The 24,013-nt window shown below is 38.1% G+C and overlaps 1 protein-coding gene across 1 annotated transcript in view; it reads right to left on the reverse strand.

Annotated features, from left to right (window-relative positions):
- Nucleotides 1-4,169: 4,169 nt before the first annotated feature.
- LMX1A (LIM homeobox transcription factor 1 alpha) overlaps nt 4,170-24,013 on the reverse strand; it is a 52,022-nt gene continuing 32,178 nt past the window's right edge. The window contains exons 3-7 of the mRNA XM_081948920.1: nt 20,922-21,088; nt 12,080-12,157; nt 10,064-10,133; nt 7,999-8,172; nt 4,170-6,577 (exon numbers count right to left, since the gene is read on the reverse strand). Of these exons, the coding sequence (XP_081805046.1) occupies nt 6,417-6,577; nt 7,999-8,172; nt 10,064-10,133; nt 12,080-12,157; nt 20,922-21,088 (650 nt within the window). The 3' untranslated portion in view covers nt 4,170-6,416. The remainder of the gene's footprint in view (nt 6,578-7,998; nt 8,173-10,063; nt 10,134-12,079; nt 12,158-20,921; nt 21,089-24,013) is intronic.

The raw sequence follows: 24,013 nt of genomic DNA on the forward strand, positions 1-24,013 counted from the left end.
TGCCATTTTATCCCTTGACAGGACAAAGTGGCGGCTGTGTTTGGTTTGCTAGTGCATGGCCAAATTACTTCATTATGCTGCCTTGTCAAATAAAATGGCAGCCTCATTTGGGTTGCTCTGTGCAGGCCAGAGACATATGGCCTGCTCTCCTTCCCCAACATGAGAACCAGAAAACTCAAGGTTGGTCATAAGGGTGAATGACTTCAGGAGCACTGCAGTCATCATAAGCTGTTCCGAGTAGCATAGTTTTTTGTAGTTCCGCTGATGTTATTGCAGGAAGCTGCAATTTGTTGATGTATCTTGTAAAATTCTTAGGCATGGTGCCAAGTGCCCCGATGACAATGGGTATCACTGTTACATGCTTCATCCATAGCCGTGTAGTTTCAATGGCCAGGTCGCAATATTTTATTATTTTTTCTATTTCTTTTTCTTCAACTCTGGCATCTCCAGAAACATCGATATCAATAAACTGTACACTTCGGCCCTCTACAACCATGAAATCTGGCGTGTTGTGCTCCAAATGATGATCCTTTTGTATTTGAAAGTCCCACAAGATCTTCACCTTCTCATTTTCAATAGCTTTCTCCACTTTATGTTCCCATGACTTTCTGGATACAGGTAAATCATATTTTTTACATAATGACTAGTGGATTAATTTAGCAACTTGGTCATGTCTAGCTTTGTAATCAGTTTGTGCAATTTTGCTGCATTTACATATTAAATGTGAAACAGTTTCAACTTTGTTATTGCAAAGTCGGCAGTTTGGGTTGTCAATGGATTTTTGTATCTTTGCTTTCATGGCATTAGTTTGTAGTGCTTATTCTTGAGCAGCCAGTATTAAACCTTCTGTTTCTTTCTTGATAGTTCCCATCTTAAGCCATGTCCATGTCAAGTTGTCATCACATTTTCCTTCAATGTTTTTCAAGTCCTGTCCATGCAAAGTTTTGGTTTTCCATCTATTTAATCTGTCATCCAGCTGTTTTTCCTTATATTCTGCCTTTGTTTCTGTTGTTTTTATGCTATTCTCTGTTTTTACAGCCTGCACCAATTTTTCTGTACTTTGGTTCACATAATCACTCAAACTTCGTTTTTCTTCTTCTACAGTTTGATGGATTTGCAATAGCCCCCTGCCTCCTAATTTTCTTGGCAGGTACAACCTGTCGATGTCACTTTGTGGATGTAAAGCGTGGTACATATTCAAAAGTTTGTGTGTTTTCCGGTCCAAGTTTTTTGTGTTGTTTGTTGTTGAATACCTTTGATCCAGGAGGCAGTGTTGTTGTGTTCCACTGGGTTTTCCCATAGTTCTTTCCAAAAGTTCAAAGTTTTTTCTTTACATGGGTGAATATTAGTTTGGATTCGATTTTCATCAAGGGACCAGTAGAAGAGGTGTTGGTTTCTTCTGAACTGGACATTTTCACGATATTGTTTTATTCGTCCTTCGTATCTTTCAATTTTCCTTGCTATTGCACATAGTTTTAGTTCTTCCATAATTTCCGTTATTGTTTTTTCCTCCAGGTTGTATTTTTTGTGTAAACTATTTTTCAGCTTTTTGTTCTTTAGTTTTCCTTCTTTTATGAACTTCAGATTGCTGATATCCCCTCGTAGTTTTTTAATTTTATTTTCAAGTTGAATTTTTCACTTTGGTGTTCCAGTGGGTTTCTTTTTGGGTATTTTATAACCTAGTTCTGCAGTTATAACGGCAGCTGTGCTATACATTAATTGGTTGGTTTCATATAGTGTGCTGGATGGGATGGAAGTTAAAATGTTGTTCATGGCAGTTAACAGATCTTTCACTCGTTTGCTATGCCCTTCGCAAATGATAGGTAGTCTTTTTCTTTCTACATTTTCTTTGATGTGGTTTTCAATTTTTTCTTTCAGCATTTTTGCTACATCACTTAACTCTACACTTTCAAGTTGTTGCACAGGAGGGTCTTCATCCTGTCCGCTTGTGTGAAAACTTTATTATGGATGATGAAGCGCCTTTGATCCATTAATCTTTGTTCAGTTATGTCACTTTCCGGATGTTGTTCCTTCCACAGTTGCATCATTCTTTTTTGAAACCCCCTGGCTGTTGGTTCTGCCTGATAGTAATATTTGAGGATTTGTCAATTTTCTTCGGTTGTCCAAGTTTTGCACTTTGGTTCCAGTCACTTTGCAGTTGCATGCCCTGGTTCCCTGGCAGTAACAACTGAGCCCTGTAGCCCTTTTTTGTGACAGATGTCCAGGAACCATTATTATTATTATTATTATTATTATTATTATTATTATTATTATTATTATTATTATTATTATTATTATTATTATTATTATTATTGCGTCAACAGAATTGTATCACAGCGGCCAGTTGTTTCGCCGGATTTGGCATTAATTACTAGTCGGGCCCCACCCAGGGGCCTAGGACGTTGTAACGTATTTTCGTAATATGTGTGCGGATCCAAGCAGTGTGGCCTTTTGCATTTGACTGATGGTGATTTTGTCAATTTTTAACTGTTTTAAATGTAATTCCAGTGCTTTTGGAATAGCACCCAGTGTGCCGATTACCACTGGAATTACCACTGCTGGTTTGTGCCATAATCGTTGGATTTCGATTTTTAAGTCCTGGTATTTCGCGATTTTTTCATATTCCTTCTCGGCAACCCTGCTATCACCTGGTATTGCGATGTCTATGATTGTAACCTTATTTTTCTCAACCAGTGTGATGTCTGGTGTATTATGCGCCAGTATTTTATCCGTTTGTATGCAAAAATCCCAAGATCTTGACCATCTGACCCTCGATGACTTTATTATCTGGATGTTTGATGGTGTTACAGATATCATCACAGGATGGAAGCTGTTCCCAGTAAAGCCGCTTTCTGCAATTAACTGGTAGTGAATTTGTCAAGTGGTGTTCCAGTTGTTTTGGGATTGCATCCAAGGCTCTTATTGCTATTGGTACTACCCTTGCTTGTTATCTTCTCCAATTCTTTCTCTTTTATTCTGCTGTCTCCAAGCACTGCCCCATCCACATCCAAAAATTTTTGTCTTTCTTATTGACAATTGTTAAGTCAGGGGTGTTACGTGGCAGGTGCCTGTCTGTTTGAATTCTGAAGTCCCAGAGCAATTTAACTTCTTCATTTTCTATGTCTTTTTCTATTTTATGGTCCCACCTGTTCTTGCTTACAGGCAAATGATATTTCTTACAGATCTTCCAGTGGACCATTGTTGCTACTTTGTCATATGGTAGCTGCTTGTAGTCAGTTTGTGCAATCTTCTTGCAGCAACTTACCAGGTGTTCCACTGTTTCTTCAGCTTCTTTGCATAGGCGGCACTTACTGTCACTGTCTTCTCAATTCTGGCTACATTTGTCCTTAAGGCTTGGTCTTGTGCAGCCAGAATTAATCTCTCAGTCTCTTTCTTTAACTTTCCTGCTCTTAGCCATTGCCAAGTGTTGTTTCTGTTGTTGTTAAAAAATATTTATAAAACGATTCAAAATGTTTCAAGAGACTGTTATTACCAACAAAGTGTGTTTTATTTTTGTAAGCAATTCCCCTCCCCACTCCACCTCAGTGACAAGTGTAATCTCAGTTATAATACAAGTGAGCAGGGCCAATTCATACAGGTTAGAGCAGATCCTTGTATTAAGAGATCCATTCTTGATGCCTGGCACATGCATGTCAAAATGCCACCTTTCAGAGCAACCAGCAATTTATTCTTTCAACAAGATCCATGGTGAGGATGATGCCTACCACTCAGGGCTGCTGGATACTCATGACAAGTAGGGAATCTCTGACCTGGAATAATTCAGGCTTATAGAAACACTGCAGCATGATGACCCAAGGAAGGCAAAGAAATGGTGACAAATCTGCACCAGAATCGGGCAGTGAATTGCACTCCCCTGTCTGAAATTATCCTTTTGGGGATGCCATGGAGTCTATAGACATGGGCTGTTTTCATTAACCCTTCAGAACCTGACAAAAGGCTAAGCCTTAAGGAGCTAGTTTATTCACTATTCTACATATACAGGCTCATGGTATTTCAACTTCAACCACTTTGAAATCATGTTATGACTGTAAAATGGAGCTTTACAACATACTAATGGTAATATGTTACATTTATTACATGAAAATCTACCACTCCAATTTGTGTACTGTATTTACACCAAAAGGGAAAAAATGAGTTTATGGTTATTAGTTCCCCAATCAAGAAAATGTAAATATAGACAAAAATCTTTTGCAACCCAACTTCTTTTATTGTTCAACTAAGGATTTAATATTTACTAATATCAATTCTGGAGATTTCCCCACTTCAATAAATGTGTGCATATGACAGTAGTATAGTAATGTGTACATTTATGTATATCTGTATACATTTGTCAGAAACTATTCTCCAAAAATGGGCATGACAAAAAAGATGCATTAATATTTGGTATAGTGATAAAGTAAGCCAATTGTACAATAAATTATTCTGACATCTTTTATACAACATAGAATCACACACAGAAGTATTTTCCTCTCCAGAATGTATAGAGCAGGGGTGCCAAACTCATGTTGTCACAGCGGTGTCACATGATGTATCAGGACTTTTTTCCTGTTTGCTAAACCACATGTGGCATGGCCAGCGCGTGATACATCTGACCCAAGGGCTGGGAGTTTGACAGCCCTGATATAGAGGAAGTAGAAAGAGCAAATACCCAGGGAAGAGATGGTAAGAAGAAACAAAAATTGGTGATGAGATACGAAGTAAAGAAAACTGAATAAGATAGGAAAGAAGAGAGAAGGAATTTCTGCTAATGTCAAGAAAAAATTGTCCCAAGGAACCATTTGCACTTCTGCCTATTTATTTGTTTTCAATCAGTGTTACCTATCTATTCCACTGTCACAATCCTCCCATTCTTACACAATTCATTAATAATTGGAGAGGAGTTATCATTTTCCTATTGATATATTTGAATGTCTCTGGCATTGTCATTTTCACACAGTTTGAAAATTGTAATAATTACAGAATTAGTTTTATGACCCATGGATTTCAGCTGGATTCTAAACTCTGTAAGAAGGCTTGGGCTTGCATATACATTTTGTCAATCCTCAGTTTGTAATTGGCTTTGTCAAATTAACTTTCCCTTCTCTTATTAGATAATTACCAGTAGTAATGGAAGATAGCTGTTTGAAGTCAGATGTTGCCCTTAATCAATGATAATAGTAAAATTTTAAGTTCTCCATGAAACTTAAATCCCCACAACATGAATATTCTGGAGTCTGAAATTTTTCCATTGCTTTGAAAATTGTACTGATTTAAACACAAGACAATTCCTGTATTGCTGGTTTAAGATAAGCCTTGCCTCACTTTTCTGTAGTGCTTTCTCACAGAAGGGAAGTCCAAATTCCATTATAGAAAATAGCAACACTCTTCTTGATTTTAATGAAGTTCTGTTTTATGCATAAGTGTTTATGATTATCCTGATATTATCATTTAAAAATAAATTTTAAAAAATTGGAAGTATCAAATTGTCTCCAGATGAGAATGGTAGGCTCTCAGCTTGCTCAATGTTCACAAAAATCCATTTTCGCATTCCATAAATTGTGCATTGAGCAATTCCTCGAATATGATTCACACAGAAAATAAAGTTATTTTTGTTGTACAGTACTATTCTATTGTTAAGGATAAACCTGATGCAATATTAGGCAAGTCTGTGCCTTAAATATATAAGTATACATAACTTACCCCAAAATTTATGTATTACAAACTTAGTCACACAAATATTTTTTCCTCATGGTAACTGTCATATATTAAAGTTCAAAAGCTTCTAGTTTGCAATCTCTGTACCTGCATGAACAAGCAATGAATGTTGTTTTGAACACAATTTTAGCAGTACTTATTTATTTCATTTTTGCTGATTTGTCATTTCTTGTGAAAGGATTCACTTATTTGTATACATTGTTCTTCTTTTCCTTTGGCTTCAACAGTTATGATAAGCCATGATACCAAAAAGTATTGTAAAATGATGAGTATTGAAAAGTATATGCATTTGGGGGGAGAATGTTTTACTTCATCAAAATTGGAAGTTTCGATTCAAACTTTAAAACTAGGGAAATATCTTGCAGATACAGTCTCAATAGAAAATGTTTTTTGAAATTCACATTAGATACATCTTAACTTCAGAAGAAAATATTTTATTTTCTTCCATACATTGCTTCTATAAATTGACTTGCAATGACAAAACAATTCTGAAACTATTCTTTCAAATATTCCTACTATTTTTTGCCAAATATTCCAGATGAGAAATGAATTTTAGAAAATTCAAATATATGAAATATTCATGTGATTTTTTTTTTGCATGTTGTGCCTTCCTGATGAAAAAGTAAACCTCTTCCCATTTTTTCCTCCATATGACTTCTGTAATGAATCCAGCACTCCGTTTATTCATGACCTCAAATTCCTCAAGATGTAAAGTAGGAGCTATGCATCGAGTACAGGTTGTCAATGGGATTGCCCACTCCTGATTGTAAGGGCCCAGGTTCTGTAGTTGCTAAGAAACAGTTGCTCTGGTTGCTGAAGGAGGTGTCATCACTATCCATCTCACAAAAAATGGGCTCAGAACCTTCACAATAGGAAAAAAAAGGTTAGTTGTAGCATCATCCTTTGAAAGAGACAAGTCATATTTGGAGCCACAAAAATGAGTCAAAACTATTCAATGCAACTGTACTCTAATACAATTTCCATTTATTTAAATAATGGATAGAAAAGTTGCCAACCATTTCTGAATATCATGGCTGCTAGATGTGAAACTGCAAAAATCCAGCTGATCACTAAATGGTGGCAAAAACATATTTAAAACCCTAGTTTGTTGCTGTTATCTTAGTGGTCATCTGGAGTTTTATAGTCTAGATCTGTTGGGGCTATAAGATAGGATAGTTGAACTGGCCTAGATACATACTATAGGTTGGAAATGTATAATGATCAAATTTCCAGAAAATTGATAAAATGAACTCATACATATGAAAACCAATTTGGTGTGGTGGCTAAGGTCCTGGGTTAGCAACCAAGATGTGTTGCTCAAATTTATTATCTTATCTTATTTTAAGCCAACATAGTAAAATTTATATTTTGAAAGATACTGTATAAACCAGGTGTGTCCAACCCATGACTGAAGCACTGTATGAGGATTGGACAGCTAGTAAAACAGCCCCACAAGATGATAAAAATGTTTTTTTAAAAAGGAAGTTCATTATTCATATACATTTTCTATATTATATATTTTGTTTGCTCCAAAACAATTCATCTTCACTAATTGAGGCCTAGGCGGTTCAAAAGGTTGGGCAACCATGGTACAAACTGTTATAATACAGAAATAATCATAACAAATAAGAATGGTTATCTGCTTCTCAAAAAAAGAACAAGAAAAAAAAAACCTAAGTCAGCCAGGAGCTGGATAGTACTCAGAGACCATCTGGAAATTGTTGTAAGATAACCTAGGAGACTAAAAAATGCTGGCTTGTTTTCTTGCAGATGTTTCATTACCCAAACTAGGTAACATCATCAGTAATGAAACATCTGCAAGAAAACAAGCAAGCTCAGAGAGCACCAAGGACTCCTCATTTCAACCCTGGGCTACAAATATTCTCCTTTATTGAAAGCCAAAAAATGTAGCAAAAATGAAAGGGCAAACTATTTAAATATTGTTGCCAAAAAAACAACAAGGAGAATCCATATACTGTAGTCATCTGGAATTAAGCTCAAACTGAGGGAATCTTTATCAGCGTCACATCACTTTAAACCTGACTGCCCAAACGAAGCATAAATGTAGTCTTAAAGGATTAAACATAGTTGTTAACTTTGGAGAAACTGAATTTTGTGCTGCTACTAAGAATTTAAGGTTAAATTCCTAGGAGGGCTTCTCCACAGATACTTCATGACATCTCAACTTGGAACTGTTAAGTGTTTCCCTTAGTTCAGGCAATACATTGCATCTACTTACATAGAACAGGGTATAGGTGCTATCTGACCTTTTTCAGTCCTTACCATAAGGGTGCATGTGGTCCCCTGGCATCTGTGGGGGAGTAAGTCCTTGCTGGAAAGAGTCTGAATTATAGGCACTATGATCAATAACCAACATGTGTTGTGAGGCTGGTTGCAAGATTGTATATGAATTCACGATTCCTTCAAAATTAGTGCTGTTGCCATTGCTTGTCTGAGCTGGAAGACAAGGAAAAATGAAGAGTTTTTAATTTTTATCTCACCTTTAATTTTGATCAACATGTGATGGTGTATCTACCTAATATTCCCATTTCCTATTTTCCACACGACAACAATACTATAATACAATACTATACTGACCTGAAAGAGAATGACTGACTGAAAGTCATCCAACCAGCTTTCATACCTAAGGGAAAACTAGAACTTACATCTTGGTTTCTAGGCCAGCATCTTAGCCACTACACCAAACTGGTTTCATATGTTTGAGTTCGTTTAATCAATTTTCTGGATATTTGATCATTAGACTTTTCAAACCTATAGGAGGTATCTAGGTCATTTCTGATATCTTATCTATCTATACCCCTAACATATCTGGATTACAAAATTTCAGATGGCCACTAAATATCAGCAACAAAGTAGAGTTTTAAATATGTTTTTGCTACCATTTAGTGATCAGCTGAAATTTTGCAGGTCCATCTAGGATAGAGATCTAGGTGTCCTACTGGACCACCTCTTAAGTATGAATCAGCAATGTGCTGCACCTGCCAAAAAAGTCAATGCAGCCTTAGGCTGCATCAACTTAACTGTGATTTCTACATACTTGTCTATGACCAAATAAAGATTTGATGATGATGATGACAAGAAGTGGTAGCACTACTTTATACCACACTGTTGAGACAACACTTGGAATATTTCATCCAGTTCTGGTCAACATGATACAAAAAAGATGTTGAGATCTTTAAAAGTGTACAGAGAAGAGCAACAACAATGATAAAAGGTCTGGAGTAAATCATATGACAAATGGTTGGGGAGCTTGGTATGTCTAGTCTATCCAAGAGATCATTAGGGGGACTTGGTATTTACTTGGGGGGTGTCACAAAGAAGAGGGGATTGACTTATTCGTCACCAGAGGACAGAACAAGAATTAATGGGTAGAAACTTGTTAAAGAGAAATCCAACCTAGAAGTAAGGAGAATTTTTCAATGAAAAAGCTTGCATGTGATGCATTATTGGAGGTTTCACAAATAGACTGGAAAATTATTTGACTGGGATGATATAAGGCTCCTACCTTGAGCAGGGATTGGGCGAAGACCTCCACTGTCCCTTCCAGCCCTATGAGTCTATGAATGCTAGAAGACTCATGATTTATGACTGGTCCTATCATCACAGCATCCCCACAGCATCAAAATTCGAGCACCTGGCAATCAGCATCTATTTATGACTATTGCAGTATCCCAGGGTCATGTCATCACCATTTATGACCTTCCCAATTGGCTTCTGAGAAGCAAAGTCAATGGAGGAAGCCAGATTTGCCTAATGAGTAAGCTTAACAACTACAGTGATTTGCTTAACAATCATAGCAAAAAAGGTCACACAATTGGCACCACTCACTTAGCACCTACTTTCCTTAGAAGCAGAAATTCTGATCCCAATTGTCAGTCGAATATATGAATAAATATTTGGCCAAGAATGGAGAACAAATTGTGCATGTATCTGTTTGTATGTGAAAGGGAAAACAAGAGTATGGAGATAAATGCTTAATGGATATGTATATTTCTGGGCATGTATTTTCAGGTTTACATATCCACAATAGCAGCATCTTCTCCCTTCAGGCTAGAGCTGTCCTACCTGGTTGTTTGTGGCTCCAGTACAGTTGCCTGAAACTCATTCAGGCTTTGGCTGAAATAGGTTAATCAAGCACTGTAATAAAATATATACAAAACCTGAATTTGTAAAGAGAAACAGTTGGAATATATTTTCCTTTCTTGATTAATAACCACTGTACTTTCCCTGAAAAGAATTTACATCTTATTTTCAGAATGGCAGCAGGTGGTGCATTTTCAAGAGAGAGAGTTTCCATGTGAAAAGAAAATTAGAGACCAAATCTTACTTGCAGTGAATCTTTGTGTGTTTTGCTGATCTTGCTGTTGCTGTTGTTGTCGCCTTGCTAATTTCTTCATCTGTGAGTAAAGTGGGAAGAAAATTCAGAACAACATAATAACCCTCCTTGGTTATCTTGAATGGTAGAGTAACCTCAGAGAAAATGGATGGATGGGTAAACAACTTGGATGATTCCTGGTGATGCTACTATGGTACTCTGATATCCTTCATCTGTTGAATTCTATGACGGATAACTGGGAGAAGCTCACAAGCTTCCTACACTTATAAAATGATGAGACATTCCTGCCTCATGTTTATTCAATCATCTTTACCTTTCTACCTAGAGATATCCCTACATTTACTGACTAGTTCAGCAACTATTTAAAGTTCCAACAGCACTTCATGAATGAGGGGTACTTACAAGAAATCCTCAAAATTCCAACTGCTGCAGTGCCCCACAGTCATGTGATCATAATTTGGGTGCTTAGCAAAAAGCTTGAATTTATGTTGGTTACAGCATCCTATGGTTGTATGGTCACCATCTATGCCAGTTTCCCTAAGCAAAGTCAATTGGGAAGCCAGCAAGGAAAATCACAAGTTGCTCTGTAAGTCCTACCTCCTATCTTCCAACGCACCACATCACACATTTTTTTCTATGGGCTTCCCTATACTCACACACATCCCCTCCCCCAACTCTCATGTGGACTCTGTTATGCTCCTTACCTGGACTCCTGGGACTTCCCAATTGTGGTTTCAATGGCAACTGAAGCTACTTTAATTGATCTTTCTAAGTGATACAGTCACATGACACCACAATTTATGACTGCATCCCAATTGTTGCTGTAATTTGAGTAGTACCTGGTACTGCCTACAGCTGCTGTTCATTTTTTGTACTCATCCAGCTCCCCTATCTTTATATTAATATACTCCTATTAGTACAAAAGAAATAATTGCATCTGGACTGAATAAACTCTTATGTAACTTTGTCCAAAAAGTTAATGGAAATATAATTTTCCCATAGCACCTCCTTCTATGTATATTCCTTGTACAGTCTTAGATAATTTCCTATACTAAAGAATATGCGAAACAAACATTTCCACACCCAATTTATTTTCTATAGAAATATCAGTCTTACACATTTTCAAAGGTTAATTTAAAAATCATACTGAAAGTTTTAACTTTTTATATACCAGGTTCATAAACTATTTTTATGTACAAATGCACCAGTTTAAAGTTTTTACCTGGAGCCTCCTCTATGAAAAAGAAAAGAAAAACTAAATGAACAAACACACACACACCGCCCCCAAATCTTTTAAATAGAATGGCAGTCTGGTCTAATGGTGAAGGTGTCAGGTCAGAAACTGAATGACCATCACTTCTTGTCCTGTTTTAATTATGGAAACCAGCTAGTGATCTTGGGCCAGCTACTTTCTCAAAGCCCAACTCACCTCACAAGATGATGTTGTGGAGAAAATAGGAGGAAAGAGGAGTATTAGGTATGTTCACTGCCTTAAGTTATTTACAAAAATAATAAAGGCAGGGTTAAAAAAATGTTTTTCATTCCTCAAACTTTCCTGGCTCCTTCTTTTAAAACTCTAGAGGTTTCATAGCTATAGACAGATCTGGGATGCATATAATTTTCATATAATTTGTTGAAGAAATTTTGACAAGGGAAATGGTGAAAAGATCTACTTGCCCCTTGTATAAAGTTGAAGAGGTCTTTTTCATAAAATCCTTCTGAAAAAAATCTTATTTCTTAGTTCCAACTTATTAATATGAAAACTTTGAAAGTACTGATATAAAAGTAGTAAAAATGCATGTCATCAAATGTTGGAAGTTAATGTTTTTCCTGTGCACATTAAGTATTCTGTGAGACATGATGGCTGGTTTGAGTAATATATATTGGAACTCTAGTCCATTAACCCCAATTTCTGACATTACTGGGGAAAGAGTATACACGGTTGATGTAGATAGGCATCCTCTCCTAGCAAATATCATAATATTTAATTATTAATGTAATTATTACCTTAGCTCTTTGATTCTGGAACCAGACCTGTACAACTCGGACACTAAGACCTGTCTCAGCTGCTAATGTTTCTCTTACCTTTAGGAAATGCAGAACATGTAATTATACTCAGTATCATGAGACAAATGATCAGCAAAATGTAAAATATGTCTGTTTACATAACATTTTCAGCTTTCAATCTGTCCCAGTATTTCAAAATTTCCAAATATATTGCAAGGTCTCTCAAAATATGAATGGCAAGAAATTTATTAAAAATTAAATTTAAAAGCTCCATTATGCCTTACCTTTTCTTTCTAAATGAGGTGTCTGACCACAGCAGTTCTGTTTTATTGGTAACCCATTACTACAGAATCTCTAGCTATCTAGGTGGTTTTAGGGGCTCTTAAAAATATATATTACTCCCTGCAAAGTAACTGCCATCTGCACAGTAGGAAAACATAAACTATGACAGATGGATCTCATTGTGATTAGTGGATCAGCATTTGCCCTAAACAAAATAATTTTTCCTGATTTTTTTTTCTAGAGAGTGATGGGAGAATGGGGTTGAATGTTTGACGTGAGAGTACTTGAATTATTTTTTTTAAAAAAATCTGTTTTTGAAGTTTTTAATTGTTCTTTAGGCATTTGTTTTGGAGTTGGGTTTTCTTCAAGTCAACATTGAAAGTTTTGGAGCAGACAAGAGTGAGTGAGTCAATAGTCTTCTGGTAGTGAAGAGACTGACCCTAGAACTGGTATTTTGGATGTGGTCATCATGTTTCCACCAGGGAAGATGAGGCCCAGTTCATTGTGGTGCTAGAAATTTACACAAAATTCTGCTACAGTTGACTAGGATGAGTCATGCTGGAAGGGAAGCAGATACTCTTTTTAAAAATTTTTTATTGTTTTGATTAAACAAAAAACACACAAAAAAATCATTCTTCATTACATCTTCCAGAAAGCATGTCGATTGGTTACAAATAAATTTCGTGTGTTACTACCACAATCATTCTTCATATTTCATTCATATTGGATTGTACATTTTAAATCAAAAATCTTTATGTATTTTACCATAAATGTACCATCATTATCATTTAACTATAATTGTTTAAATGTGCTTTCTTCTAAAATCATTTATATTTAAAGACACAACCACATACTGGCATTCATTAGCTGTTTCTGTAAACCTCAGGCTTATACCCAATTGCTTTCACCAATGCCAACACATATAAAATCATTAAACTATCCATTAACATTTCATTATTGTTATTGTAGTTATCTAACATCTTTATAATAAAACTAGACATACATTTATTAATAGAATTTATAAGTATCCGGGAGAGATTACATCTTTATAACAAAATCCAAAACAAAAAAGTATTAGTAAAATTGATAAATCTTTTTCTCAGGTCCCAAGTTATAGTTTATATCCAAATTGTTTTACTAATTAAAGTTATTATTTCATTATTATTATCATAATGGATTATTTGTTAACGAATAAACATTTTAAAAACAAAGGCATTCTATAATTACAAAATCCTACTTATTAATCACCAAAGATTAACTAAGTTTTTAATTATCAGCATTCATTGTCAACCTGTATCTTTCCAGTAATAAAACAATCTTATCTCTTTAGCCAGTTGTTGCATCAATTCGCTTATTAGCTTCTTTACAGAGTTCTTAAAAACTTCTCTCTGCTCTTTTTTGCTCAGAAGATCTCTCATATAGTCTCGTTGCCCTTCAGCTGATATTAAAATTAACATGTCTTTGATTATCAGACGTCTTTCTAAAGCTATTTCTCTTCTTAATTCCATCATCAAATCCATATCTTGACAAGAGAGGTAGAGCTCCAGGTAGTCAAATTCACTTTTCAATATCTTTTCACTTTCACTCATGGGTGCTTCATTAGTAGGTTCATCTGTTGTCTTGCCTTTATCTTCTATATCTTCATTCTCTTCTTTAGTTTTTGGAGCTCCAACCCCTTCATCTTTTGCTATGCATAACAATAATTTATCCAACTTCTTATCAAATCTCTCAGATTCTTCCAATAAATTTTGAAGTCCATCCAAAACATCTTGGAGATTTAAGGCTTCCTCATCTGTATATAGATACATATTTCCGAAAAAAGAAAAAAAAAGATCTAAACTCCACTGCCACTCTCGCCTTCAATATCTCTTTGATGTATAAAAATACTTTCATTTTGAAATCACTTGTGCACAAGTTTCTTCTAATTTTTTCAGAGATGGAAGGTTCTATCTTTTCTTTTCCTTCCCTTGCCCAAAATATTTCTCACAGACACCTGCAAAGGAACAGTCCGTGTCCTTGAGATGTTATCAGTCCACAAACAAGCTGCAAACCCTGCAACTTCAGTAAAATCAAGGAAAGTAGAACAAAGGATACATTGTTTCAAAAGAAAAAGAAAAACCAAGTTCTGGCTTCCCAATGGCAGATTCAACTTTCTCTTATTCGTTTCAGGCTTAAAAAAAAAAAAGCAAAAGTCTCTAAGTATCTTTAATAAAATTTAATAAACAATAGGAGGAAGGATTGTTAAAATAAAAAAGAAGTTTAGTTCAGCCAAAAAATAAAGTAACAGGGAATAGAAGAAAAAATCAATTCATTCACTTAAGAGGAGAAATGAGAAGCGTTACAATCACTTCAATCCACAAAACGTTGTTACATAGAAAAAAAAACTTTCTAAGGCAGTCCAATAGAGATAAATTTTGCTGCTTTATTCTTAGCTTAAAGGATTAATTTATCCTAGAAAAAAAAGTTTCTTTGGGCGATCATTCTCAAAGAAAAAAAAATCTCACCAAATAGACTCACTTCCACTTTCACTGCCTTTCCTCCGGAGCCATCTCCGACTTTGTCAGCCTGGGGGCTGTCTATTTACCGCCGCTTTGGAGAGCTTCCCTTGGGTCAAACAGGGGCTTTGCCCTGTGACCAGCAAGGATTTCTCTCCCTTTCACCATCCCTCCGGGTCGGCTTAGGTCCATATGGACCGTTACAGCAGTAAAAGAATCAACGGCAGTCTCGGACTATTAGTCGTTGCGACGTCTGGCTCTCGTCTAGAAAGCAGATACTCTTTATGATATTGTGGTGAGGAGACAAGGTAGTGGATTCTGAATTGGTTGGGGGTAAAAGTGTCAGACTTGTCTGAACATTGCAGTTCCTTGAGCATAGGCCTCTTAAATACACCTAATGGTTCCTGCCCACAGGTTCCATGCTAGACAACATTTTTCATTTGAAAGCTTGCAGAGCTTCCCTGCTGGACTGGTCATGTGATTCATGACTAAGATCTTTGACTAGTTTGGTATTGCAGACTAGAGTATATGATTTAGTATTATTCCAGCAACTGATACTGATGGAATTAGGGGCTAGAAAAGTTGTTAGAGATGTGTAGGATAATAGTAAGAATATATGGGCATCTTTTCTAAGAATCTGGCTTTCTTGTGCCTGCTGAATGCAGAAGCAGTGTGGGAGCCTGCTGTGACTGATGGTGGGATCAGGGTACATGTGAGTGACAGAGGGAACAGGGCAGGCAGTTCCATCTGAGCGGTGATCAGCAGAGAGAGATATGAGAGGAAGCTGGGAGTAGGCTATACACAGGGACGTCAGAGTCAATATTTAATATTGATGTCACCTTCCAGTTCCTAAAAGTGCTTTTTCAAAATGGCAACTGGACTGTTTTTTCCTTGAGGAAGGAGAAGAAGATGTTTCACTCTTCTTCTTCAAAGCTTTACCAGTTATGACAGTGGGGAGATGGAAGGATAGGTTCTGACAGGATGGTACAGGGGGGAATGGAAGGACTGTATTTCTTTGCAGTCATCTGGTCGTTAGCACTTTCTCAGAGATCCATTGAGGCCACTTGAGGGTTTATTTGTGTCATCAAGATCACATGAATCAGAGTGATTTGATGAAGAGCCAGTTAGAAACGTCTGCTATAAGACAGCACATTAGGCAACAGAACTATCCTCAGCCCAGATCACATATGTGCCATGTTGGACCTCTGCCTAACCACTACCTATTTTAAATACAATAAAGGTTTCTACAGACAAAAACATGGTTGCACCATGGGTTCACCTGTGTTCCCCATTGTGGCCAATCTCTACATGGAAAAGGTAAAAACCAAAGTTCTAAAATCTTTCACAGGTTTTCCACTCATTCACTAGTATATTAAACCAGTGGTATAGGTATATGGACCATACTTAGGTCAAGTTTGAAACACAGGAAGTGGAAGCTTTCACTAAACATATCAACTCTGTGGACATATATATTAAGTTCACGTGGGAACATGTTAAAGAAAACAGTCTTGCTTTCCTGGACTGTGCAGTGCACATTAAAGAAGACAGAAGCCTTAACTTTGAAATTTACAGAAAACCCACACACAGTGCGCTCACATTTGCAAACCGGTAGCGAAGGTAAGTTGATTTCACTCCTGGTCAGTGCCTATCCTTCCATTTCCCCACAATTATAACTGATGAAACTTCTTGGATGAGAAGTGAAATGCTTTCTTCCTCCTCAAGGAAAAAACAGTCCAGTTGCCTTTTTGGAAAAGCACCTGAGAATCTCCATAGACGTTTTCTTCCAGTTTCTAATATCATCCTGTTGCCAGGTCTTTAGATAATGATCCTGTTTAAATGCCAGGTTTGCTGGTATGTCGGCTACAGTGACGTGCAGTCAGGGGAGGCAGGGGAGGCACGAAAAGAAAAAAAATGTAAAAGGGAAAAGACGAGTGCTGAGGTGAGGCTAGCTAGCTGCTGCCTCACCGTGAATGACTGCCTAACTGTTTAAAAAAGCCTCTAAAAAAGCGCCCTCTACTATGAGGCAGGAGAACTGCATGCCTCATCTAGTCTGACTTTTTAGGCATTTTATAATCACTCGAGCAGAGTTAAGCGAGGGTTAAAAGCCTAAAAAATCCTGAGGTAGGTAAGGCACACAGTTCTCCTGCCTCATAGTAATACCCCAGAATCACGGTGGTGGGGACAGCAACTCCTTCCGCTGTGCTGTGAAGAGCCACGCTGTGCAGGAGACTCCTCAGCGCTAGACTCAGGTCAGCGTGAGCTGCAGTCCCCTTCCTGTTGGCTCAGGAAGGAGGGGAATGGGACCGTGGCTCGCGCTGACCTGAGTCTAGCGCTAAGGAGTCTCCTGCACAGCGTGGCTCTTCTCCGCAGTGCAGCAGAAGGAGTTGCTGTCCCCGCCACCGTGATCCTGGGGTATTTTGTTTGCACGCGCAAGAAAGAGATGAAAGAGAAAAGGGGAGAAAGAGAGATAGATAGAGAGAAATGAAAGAGCTGGAAGGAGAGAATGGGAGAGAGGGAAAAGAGAGGGAAACAAATTAGAGAGATAAGGGGGAGAGGGAGAGAGAAATGAAAGAGAGCTGAAGGGAGAGAATGAGAGACAGAGAAAAGAGAGGGAAACAAATCAGGGGGAAAGAAAGGAAGAGAAAAGAAAGAAAGAAAGAAAGAAAGAAAGAAAGAAAGAAAGAAAGAAAGAAAGAAAGAAAGAAAGAAAGAAACTAACTTTCTCAGACCTATGACGAAAGCAATGGCAAGCTGGATCACTTGCCAAGAAAACTGCAGTTTGCCAGAAGGCACAAATTGGAAGCAAGTCTGATTTTTTAAAAAGAAAATAACAGATGGCAAAAAAATGCATCTGAAAATAAGATTATTTATAATTTTGGATAAGGTATTATATTGTCAAACTCAAAAGGTTTTTGATACTTAATTGTCATCATCATAATCATCTCCTCCCCCCCCCTCGTAGGGACTGTCCTCCCTTGTGGAAAACACAACAAGGAACTCCTCGGCTCCTTGCTCCCCACCCCCAAATCTCTTTTGTTGTTGTTGTTGGCCACTGATGGTCACCGCATAAGGTCCTCGGCGATATGCTCTTGTCCACCACCCCTTCAAAATGTGCAAGGATGGGACAAAATGGCATGAATCCTTTTATTAAAACCCCCTGTATTACAAAGGCATTTTAATAAAAAGATTGTGATGACATCAGTGCCTCACCAGCCATAAACCTCACCGCACATCACTGGTCGGCTACTACCAGAAATATGTACCAATAATGACTTATTTTTGGCAAATGACAAAGCCAAGAAGGTGGCTTCATTTTGGCAATTTAAATGTTGATCTAGACACAGAAGAAGAAGAGGAGGTAGAGAGGTTCTTTGAGACTGTCAGTAAGGCCGCTTGTTTATTAGATCCATGCCCCTCCTGCTTAGTTAAGGCCACCCAGGAGATGATGTATGGTTGGATCCATCATTCTTGAAAGAGAGATGGTTTAATCTCCTTGAAGACAGTGGTGCATCCCCTCCTCAAGAAGCCATCATTGGATCTGTTTTAATTCAGTCTCCAATCTTTCTAGGTAATATTGAGGAAAAGGCAGACAGGCTCCAGCTCCAGATGATTGTTAAAGAATTAGTTATTCTACTTATCCAAATAGAAAATTTGGATGAAACTGAAGACCTACCTGTTTCGACTAGCCGGCCTGGCATAACTCTACAACTTCTCCACCCCTTGGGCATTTTTTAACTGTTAATTTTAGTTTTTAAATTTTTAATGTTATTGGGGTTTTAACTTTTTCTAAGCACTGTAATTTATTTATTTATTTTTACCTCCTCTATATGATACTGTTTTGATTGTTGCTTTTGTACGTCGCCCCGAGTCCCTGTGGGGAGAGGGGGCGACTAATAAGTTCAAATAAATAAATAAAATAAAATAAAAAATCTAGACCGGGTGTTGGCAACCTAGAGTTGCATGCAGCTCTTTCACCCCTCTTCTGGGCCCCCAGTGGCCCTGTCATGGCAGAGGGATGAAAGAGCTGTCACCCTCTCATGGCCATGGTGATGGGCAGAGCCTTAGTGTGGGAGCGAAGTTATGGGGCAACAGCATTCCACCTTTGTCACAGTACATTTGCTATTGCTTCCATCAAAGAAGGCTGGGAGAGAAGTGGGGGGGGGCAGATCTTTCAGGGTAGGGGCCTTCCCCCAAGCCTGGCTTTCCTTCCTCCTCATTGGTGAGGCCAAGAGAAAGAAGGGGGCAGCTTGGGAAAGTGTTCCCCTCCCCCGGCTGAGCACCAGGCACAAAAGCCCAGTGGGGGGAGGTGGCTGGCTCGGCAGAAGTGTCCCCATTGGTGAGTCAGACAGTGGAGAGGCCTGGCCCAGCTCTCGCAGCTGTCCCACTGTTCAGCACCTCCAACGCGAGCTGCTGCCTTTGAAATGTGGTGCCCCTTTGAGGAGGCCGGGCAGCGATGGCTGCGGCAATGGGGGGGACAGAGGATGCATCAGGGCTGCTCCCCCCTCCTCAGCAAGCAGGGCCTGGAGGAGTGCAGAGAGTTGCGGGCTGGGCACCAGAGGATCAGAAGGCGTGCTCCGATGTCACCCCAACAAATGTTTCAGCGCATGCTCCTCCCGAATTGGATTTGGAAAGGGGGAAGGAAGCAGGGGGAAGGGTAGGGGGGATTCTAGGAGGAGAAGCCTGGCTGGCTTTCCTTTTGGCATGAGGCAGGGGGGAAGATGCAATACCCCCTCCATGATCCTTCCTCTGTTCTTGCAGTTCCTTGTGCAGCACAGTGAAAGCTAGTGTGCATCACAATGGGGGAGATGGGGTCCCCCCCTCTCCTAGAGCCCATTCCCTGCCCCACTCACCCTTGGCAACTCACTCTCTCAGGGAGCACATCCAGCACCAACCAAGGCCAGAAGTAGGGTTGGGATGATGCTTCTTTGAAGTGCGTGCAGCGATCTAAGGCAGCAATCTTGTGGTGCTATGATGTAACAGCCTGACAGTCACTCCTTTTGCAACCCAAGATTTATTTTTGTATCTTTCCAGAGAGAGAGAGAGAGAACGTGGCCAAATTTCCTTACAGTTATTCCCTGGGTGTGGGGGTTGGGAAGTGGGGATGGGGAGTGGGGGAGGGAGGGAGAGAAAGAAAGAGAGAGAGAAAGAGAGAAAGAGAGAGACATAGAGAGATGAGAGAGAGAGAGGTATAAGAGAAAAAGAGAGATATAGTTAGAGTCATAGAGAGAGATGGGGGGAGACAAAGAGATGAGAGAGAAAGAGAGAGATGAGAGAGAAAGAGAGATAGAGGGAGAAAGAGAGAAAGAGATGAGAGAGAGAAAAAGAGAGATAAGAGAGGGGTAGGGAGATAGAGAAAGAGAGATGAGAGGGAGAGAGGGAGAGAGGGAGAGAGGAAGACAGAGGGGGGATAGAGAAAAAGAGATGAGAGAGCGAGTGAAAGAGATATTAGAGAGAAAGAGAGAGATAGAGCCATAGAAAGAGATAGGGGGAGGAAGAGAGGGAAAGAGATGGGAGAAAGAAAGAGATGAGAGAGAGAGAGAGAGAGAGAGAGAGAGATGAGAAAAGAAAACACCAGGAGACACAAAACCTGGATAGACATGGCTGGGGGAGGTCATGTGACTGGTGGGAGAGAGTGATGTCAAGTTGGCCATGCCCACCCAGGTTTTGTAGCTCCCGGTGTTTTGTTTTCTGTGGGAAGCGGGTCCAAATGGCTCTTGGAGTGTTTAAAGTTGTAGACCCTTGAGCTAGATGAATTTTGGTTGGGTTTCAGATTAATATGGAGGAGCACTTACTGCATTTTTAATGACTTTTTTATGGAGCCAGGACAGAAGCGATGTATTAGATTTAATTGCATGCAGCCCAGAGTCTGTGCTGAATGGGGTGACCCTTATAAATTAAATTAGAAATATAAAGAATTATTGTTTTTGGATCACAATATGCATGAGTTATGGAAACATCAATCTCTATAAGTATCTTGGGATACAAAGACCTTAGTCAGTAAAAACTGCCAACCATAACAGATCCTACATATAGGATTCCAATGTCTTCTAATTATTAAAATGTACCTTCCTACATGGCTTAGAAGATACTTCAAATGATGCTTTAAATGCTCGGCGTTGCTGTGTGGTTAGGATTGTCCGGGGCCGCTTGGGCCGTTTATGATCCCTGATCTCTTCAGATGCTTTCCCAGTCTCTTCCATTTTGCAGAAGCTGGCCTCCTCATCACTTTTACCTTATAATATGAAAACAACCCATTGCAATAAAATTCACAAATTGCTATAATTAAAATATTTAGCTTTAAAATGTTGCACAAAAACTTTAATAAATGAACACAGATGCAATTTGTGAAGCTACTTCCAATAAAGTGCCGTGCAGTACATGTGTGTACATGTTGGTATGCACTTGCCTCACAGGTGTGTGGTTGTCAGGGAAACAGGAGGAAGAAAGAATATTAAGTATGTTTACCACCTTATAAATCACTTTGTATTATGACTGATGTCTACATTCAGAGAATGTAGTTTTAAACAAACATGTGACACATTCAAATTTTAACTCCAACTTGCAATCTAAATTGAGTACATTCCATTGTATCATGTTAATATCATGTTAATATTTAAGTCTATGTAGTCAAAGTCTACATGAAATCAAAATACCATTGTAAAAATGACAGAATATATGAAAGTATTGGCATAATGAGATTACTGTTCTAATTTTAAAAAATAGCTTTTTAAAATGTGTTTTCAGACATTCAATTTCTTTTGAATGCAAATCACAGAACATGAGACAACTGGAAGTAAAAGGAATCAGTGGTTTTTCTCTTCTAATTCTTGATCTTGAAGAATTGCATTGCAGCCCTACCAGGAATAGCTGGATATATTGCAGCTATAAATGAAGATTAATGAGAATTTAAAATTAATTTGCATGGTAGGGTTAGTGGCACTTCTAATTTTGTGGAAACTAAAAAAAAATGATTTGCATTGAATTCGCTTTTTAAAACCCCAATGCAAGGCAGGGATAAAATTTTGAAGCAAGTGGCTGTAGGTAGGAAGTTTATCCTGGTCTATTTGCATACTGTTATCTCATTTAGGGTCATTTATTTTTTTACACTCTTACTCTTTTAAACTCTTACAAACTATTTGCAAGTTTGTAAATGTGTTTTGGAGCCTTAACCTGGATGTGTAGCTTACCAATTACCAAATTTTAAACTAGAACAAATAAACACTTATCCTCAGTATTCTAAAAAGAATCAGACTTTATTCCTGCTGTATTTCCTTTGTCCAAATCTATTATCCCACAACTGTACTGATTTGGAATTCCCACCACTCCCAACAAGGCTAGGGGATTGTTGAGAGCTTGAAAATGGAAGACTGAAGAAAATTTAAGAGAATTAGAGTGATAAAATATTTCCCACCTCTGATTGCATTTGAAGCATGAAACAGAGAAAGTTTAAAATGACCGATTGGAAAAATGGTGCTGAGAGAATCCTATCCAAAGAAAGAAAAATAGCTTCAACATCCCCAAACACCTGCTTACCAAATCCCCCCAAATAATGGAAAGTTGATTCTGCTTTAACATAAGCAATGCTTTTAATTAACTCTCCTCCACAGACAGGGTAGGAATTAATTAATCTTTAAAACTCCACCTTATGTCACATGGCAAAGGACAACAGGCGGTGTATATTGTCTGCACTGACCTCGACTCAATAGGGAAAGCAATGAAATACTGGATTCATGAAAAAGATGAAAAAATTCTTTGGTTTGAGGGAATTAGGGGAAGGAGCGATGTTAGTGCACTTTTAATTGGAAAGAAGGCACTTCTTTCACAGGCCTCTGTTTACTTAGGCTTGGCCACTGGGGGTTAGAAGAGGGAATCATTGAATGAGGGGCTTTACAGATTATGGACAACATATGGCTTCCAGTATTTTGTGCTTTATCTTCATTTTCTCACAAAGATGGTCCTGCTACTTGATCCCTTGGGTTTCTAAATGGGATTGTAAAGAAAGATACTGACCAAGCAGGAATCTGCTGCCATTTCATAGCTGGGGGAAGCTGACTAAACGTCCCGGAGAAGGTCTGTTCTTGCTTGCATTCCTACTTTGTTCTGAGTTACTGTCTACTTATGCTGCTAAGCTAAATGTGCTTGCAACAGAGTGTGCAACAAATTAAGACAACCCTTGGAGATGCCGGGCCTCATACAGGAATCTGGAAAACTCCAAGAGGCTTTCCATTTAGAACAGTGCTTTAGGATTGTTAAATTATATGCAAATAGTTCCAAAATCAAGTGGTTTTAAGTAAAGAATAGCACATTGGCAATGGTGACAAACAATGAAACAAAAGATGCTGCACAAATTGAAACCAAAATTCTATCCAGTGGGCTGATCTTCCACAAGGATGAGGGAATTCCCATGCGAATGATGGAGATCAATAGCTATTTATATTATAATAACAATATTGTTTCTGATCACAAGTACAAAGATGAGAAACTCTCTGCTCAATTATTGTGAAATTTTTTTTATTTGCATTGATACTGCTGAAATAGCATAATTAAATCTGGATGGATTTTATATAAAATGGCAAAGTAATGGATAAGACAGTGGTATCATTAAGAAAACCCTTTACCTAATATGGAACAGGAATATTAATGCTGGCCCTAAAGACCAATGCAGTGGTAAGATGTTACCGTGAACATCTTCACTCTAACAAGTGGGAAGCAACTCCTGTTCAGAGTTGGCAAGAGATGGCTTGGTACAATTGTATTAAGTAATTTTTAAAGTAATTTAAAAGTTTAGTTTCAAAGTAATTTTTGCAAACCAGGCTACTAGCAACTGAAAGAGTCTCAGCCAGCACTGGGGAAAAATCATTGTATTTCTTCATTGATTTTTTTTTCATTTTTAAGCTATCCTATTACTTAATTTTGATAGCCAGAAAACTACATATTTGCCAGAAGATGGCAGTATTTTGCTGATTCTGTTTTAGATGGGACTATTATTTTCAAATAATGCATTCCTGTTAAAACTGGCATTTCCAAAGTAAGCAATAAAACACAATTCATCTAAAAATGGGAATTTATATCTATACTTTCTTTAAAATGATTCTAGTTTTGATGAAAAGCTTCTATTGACTATGAGATCCAAATTTTAGGAAACTCAAAAGTATGA

Source organism: Natrix helvetica, assembly GCF_964273705.1.
Source record: "Natrix helvetica genome assembly, chromosome: 3".
Lineage (NCBI taxonomy): Eukaryota > Metazoa > Chordata > Lepidosauria > Squamata > Natricidae > Natrix > Natrix helvetica.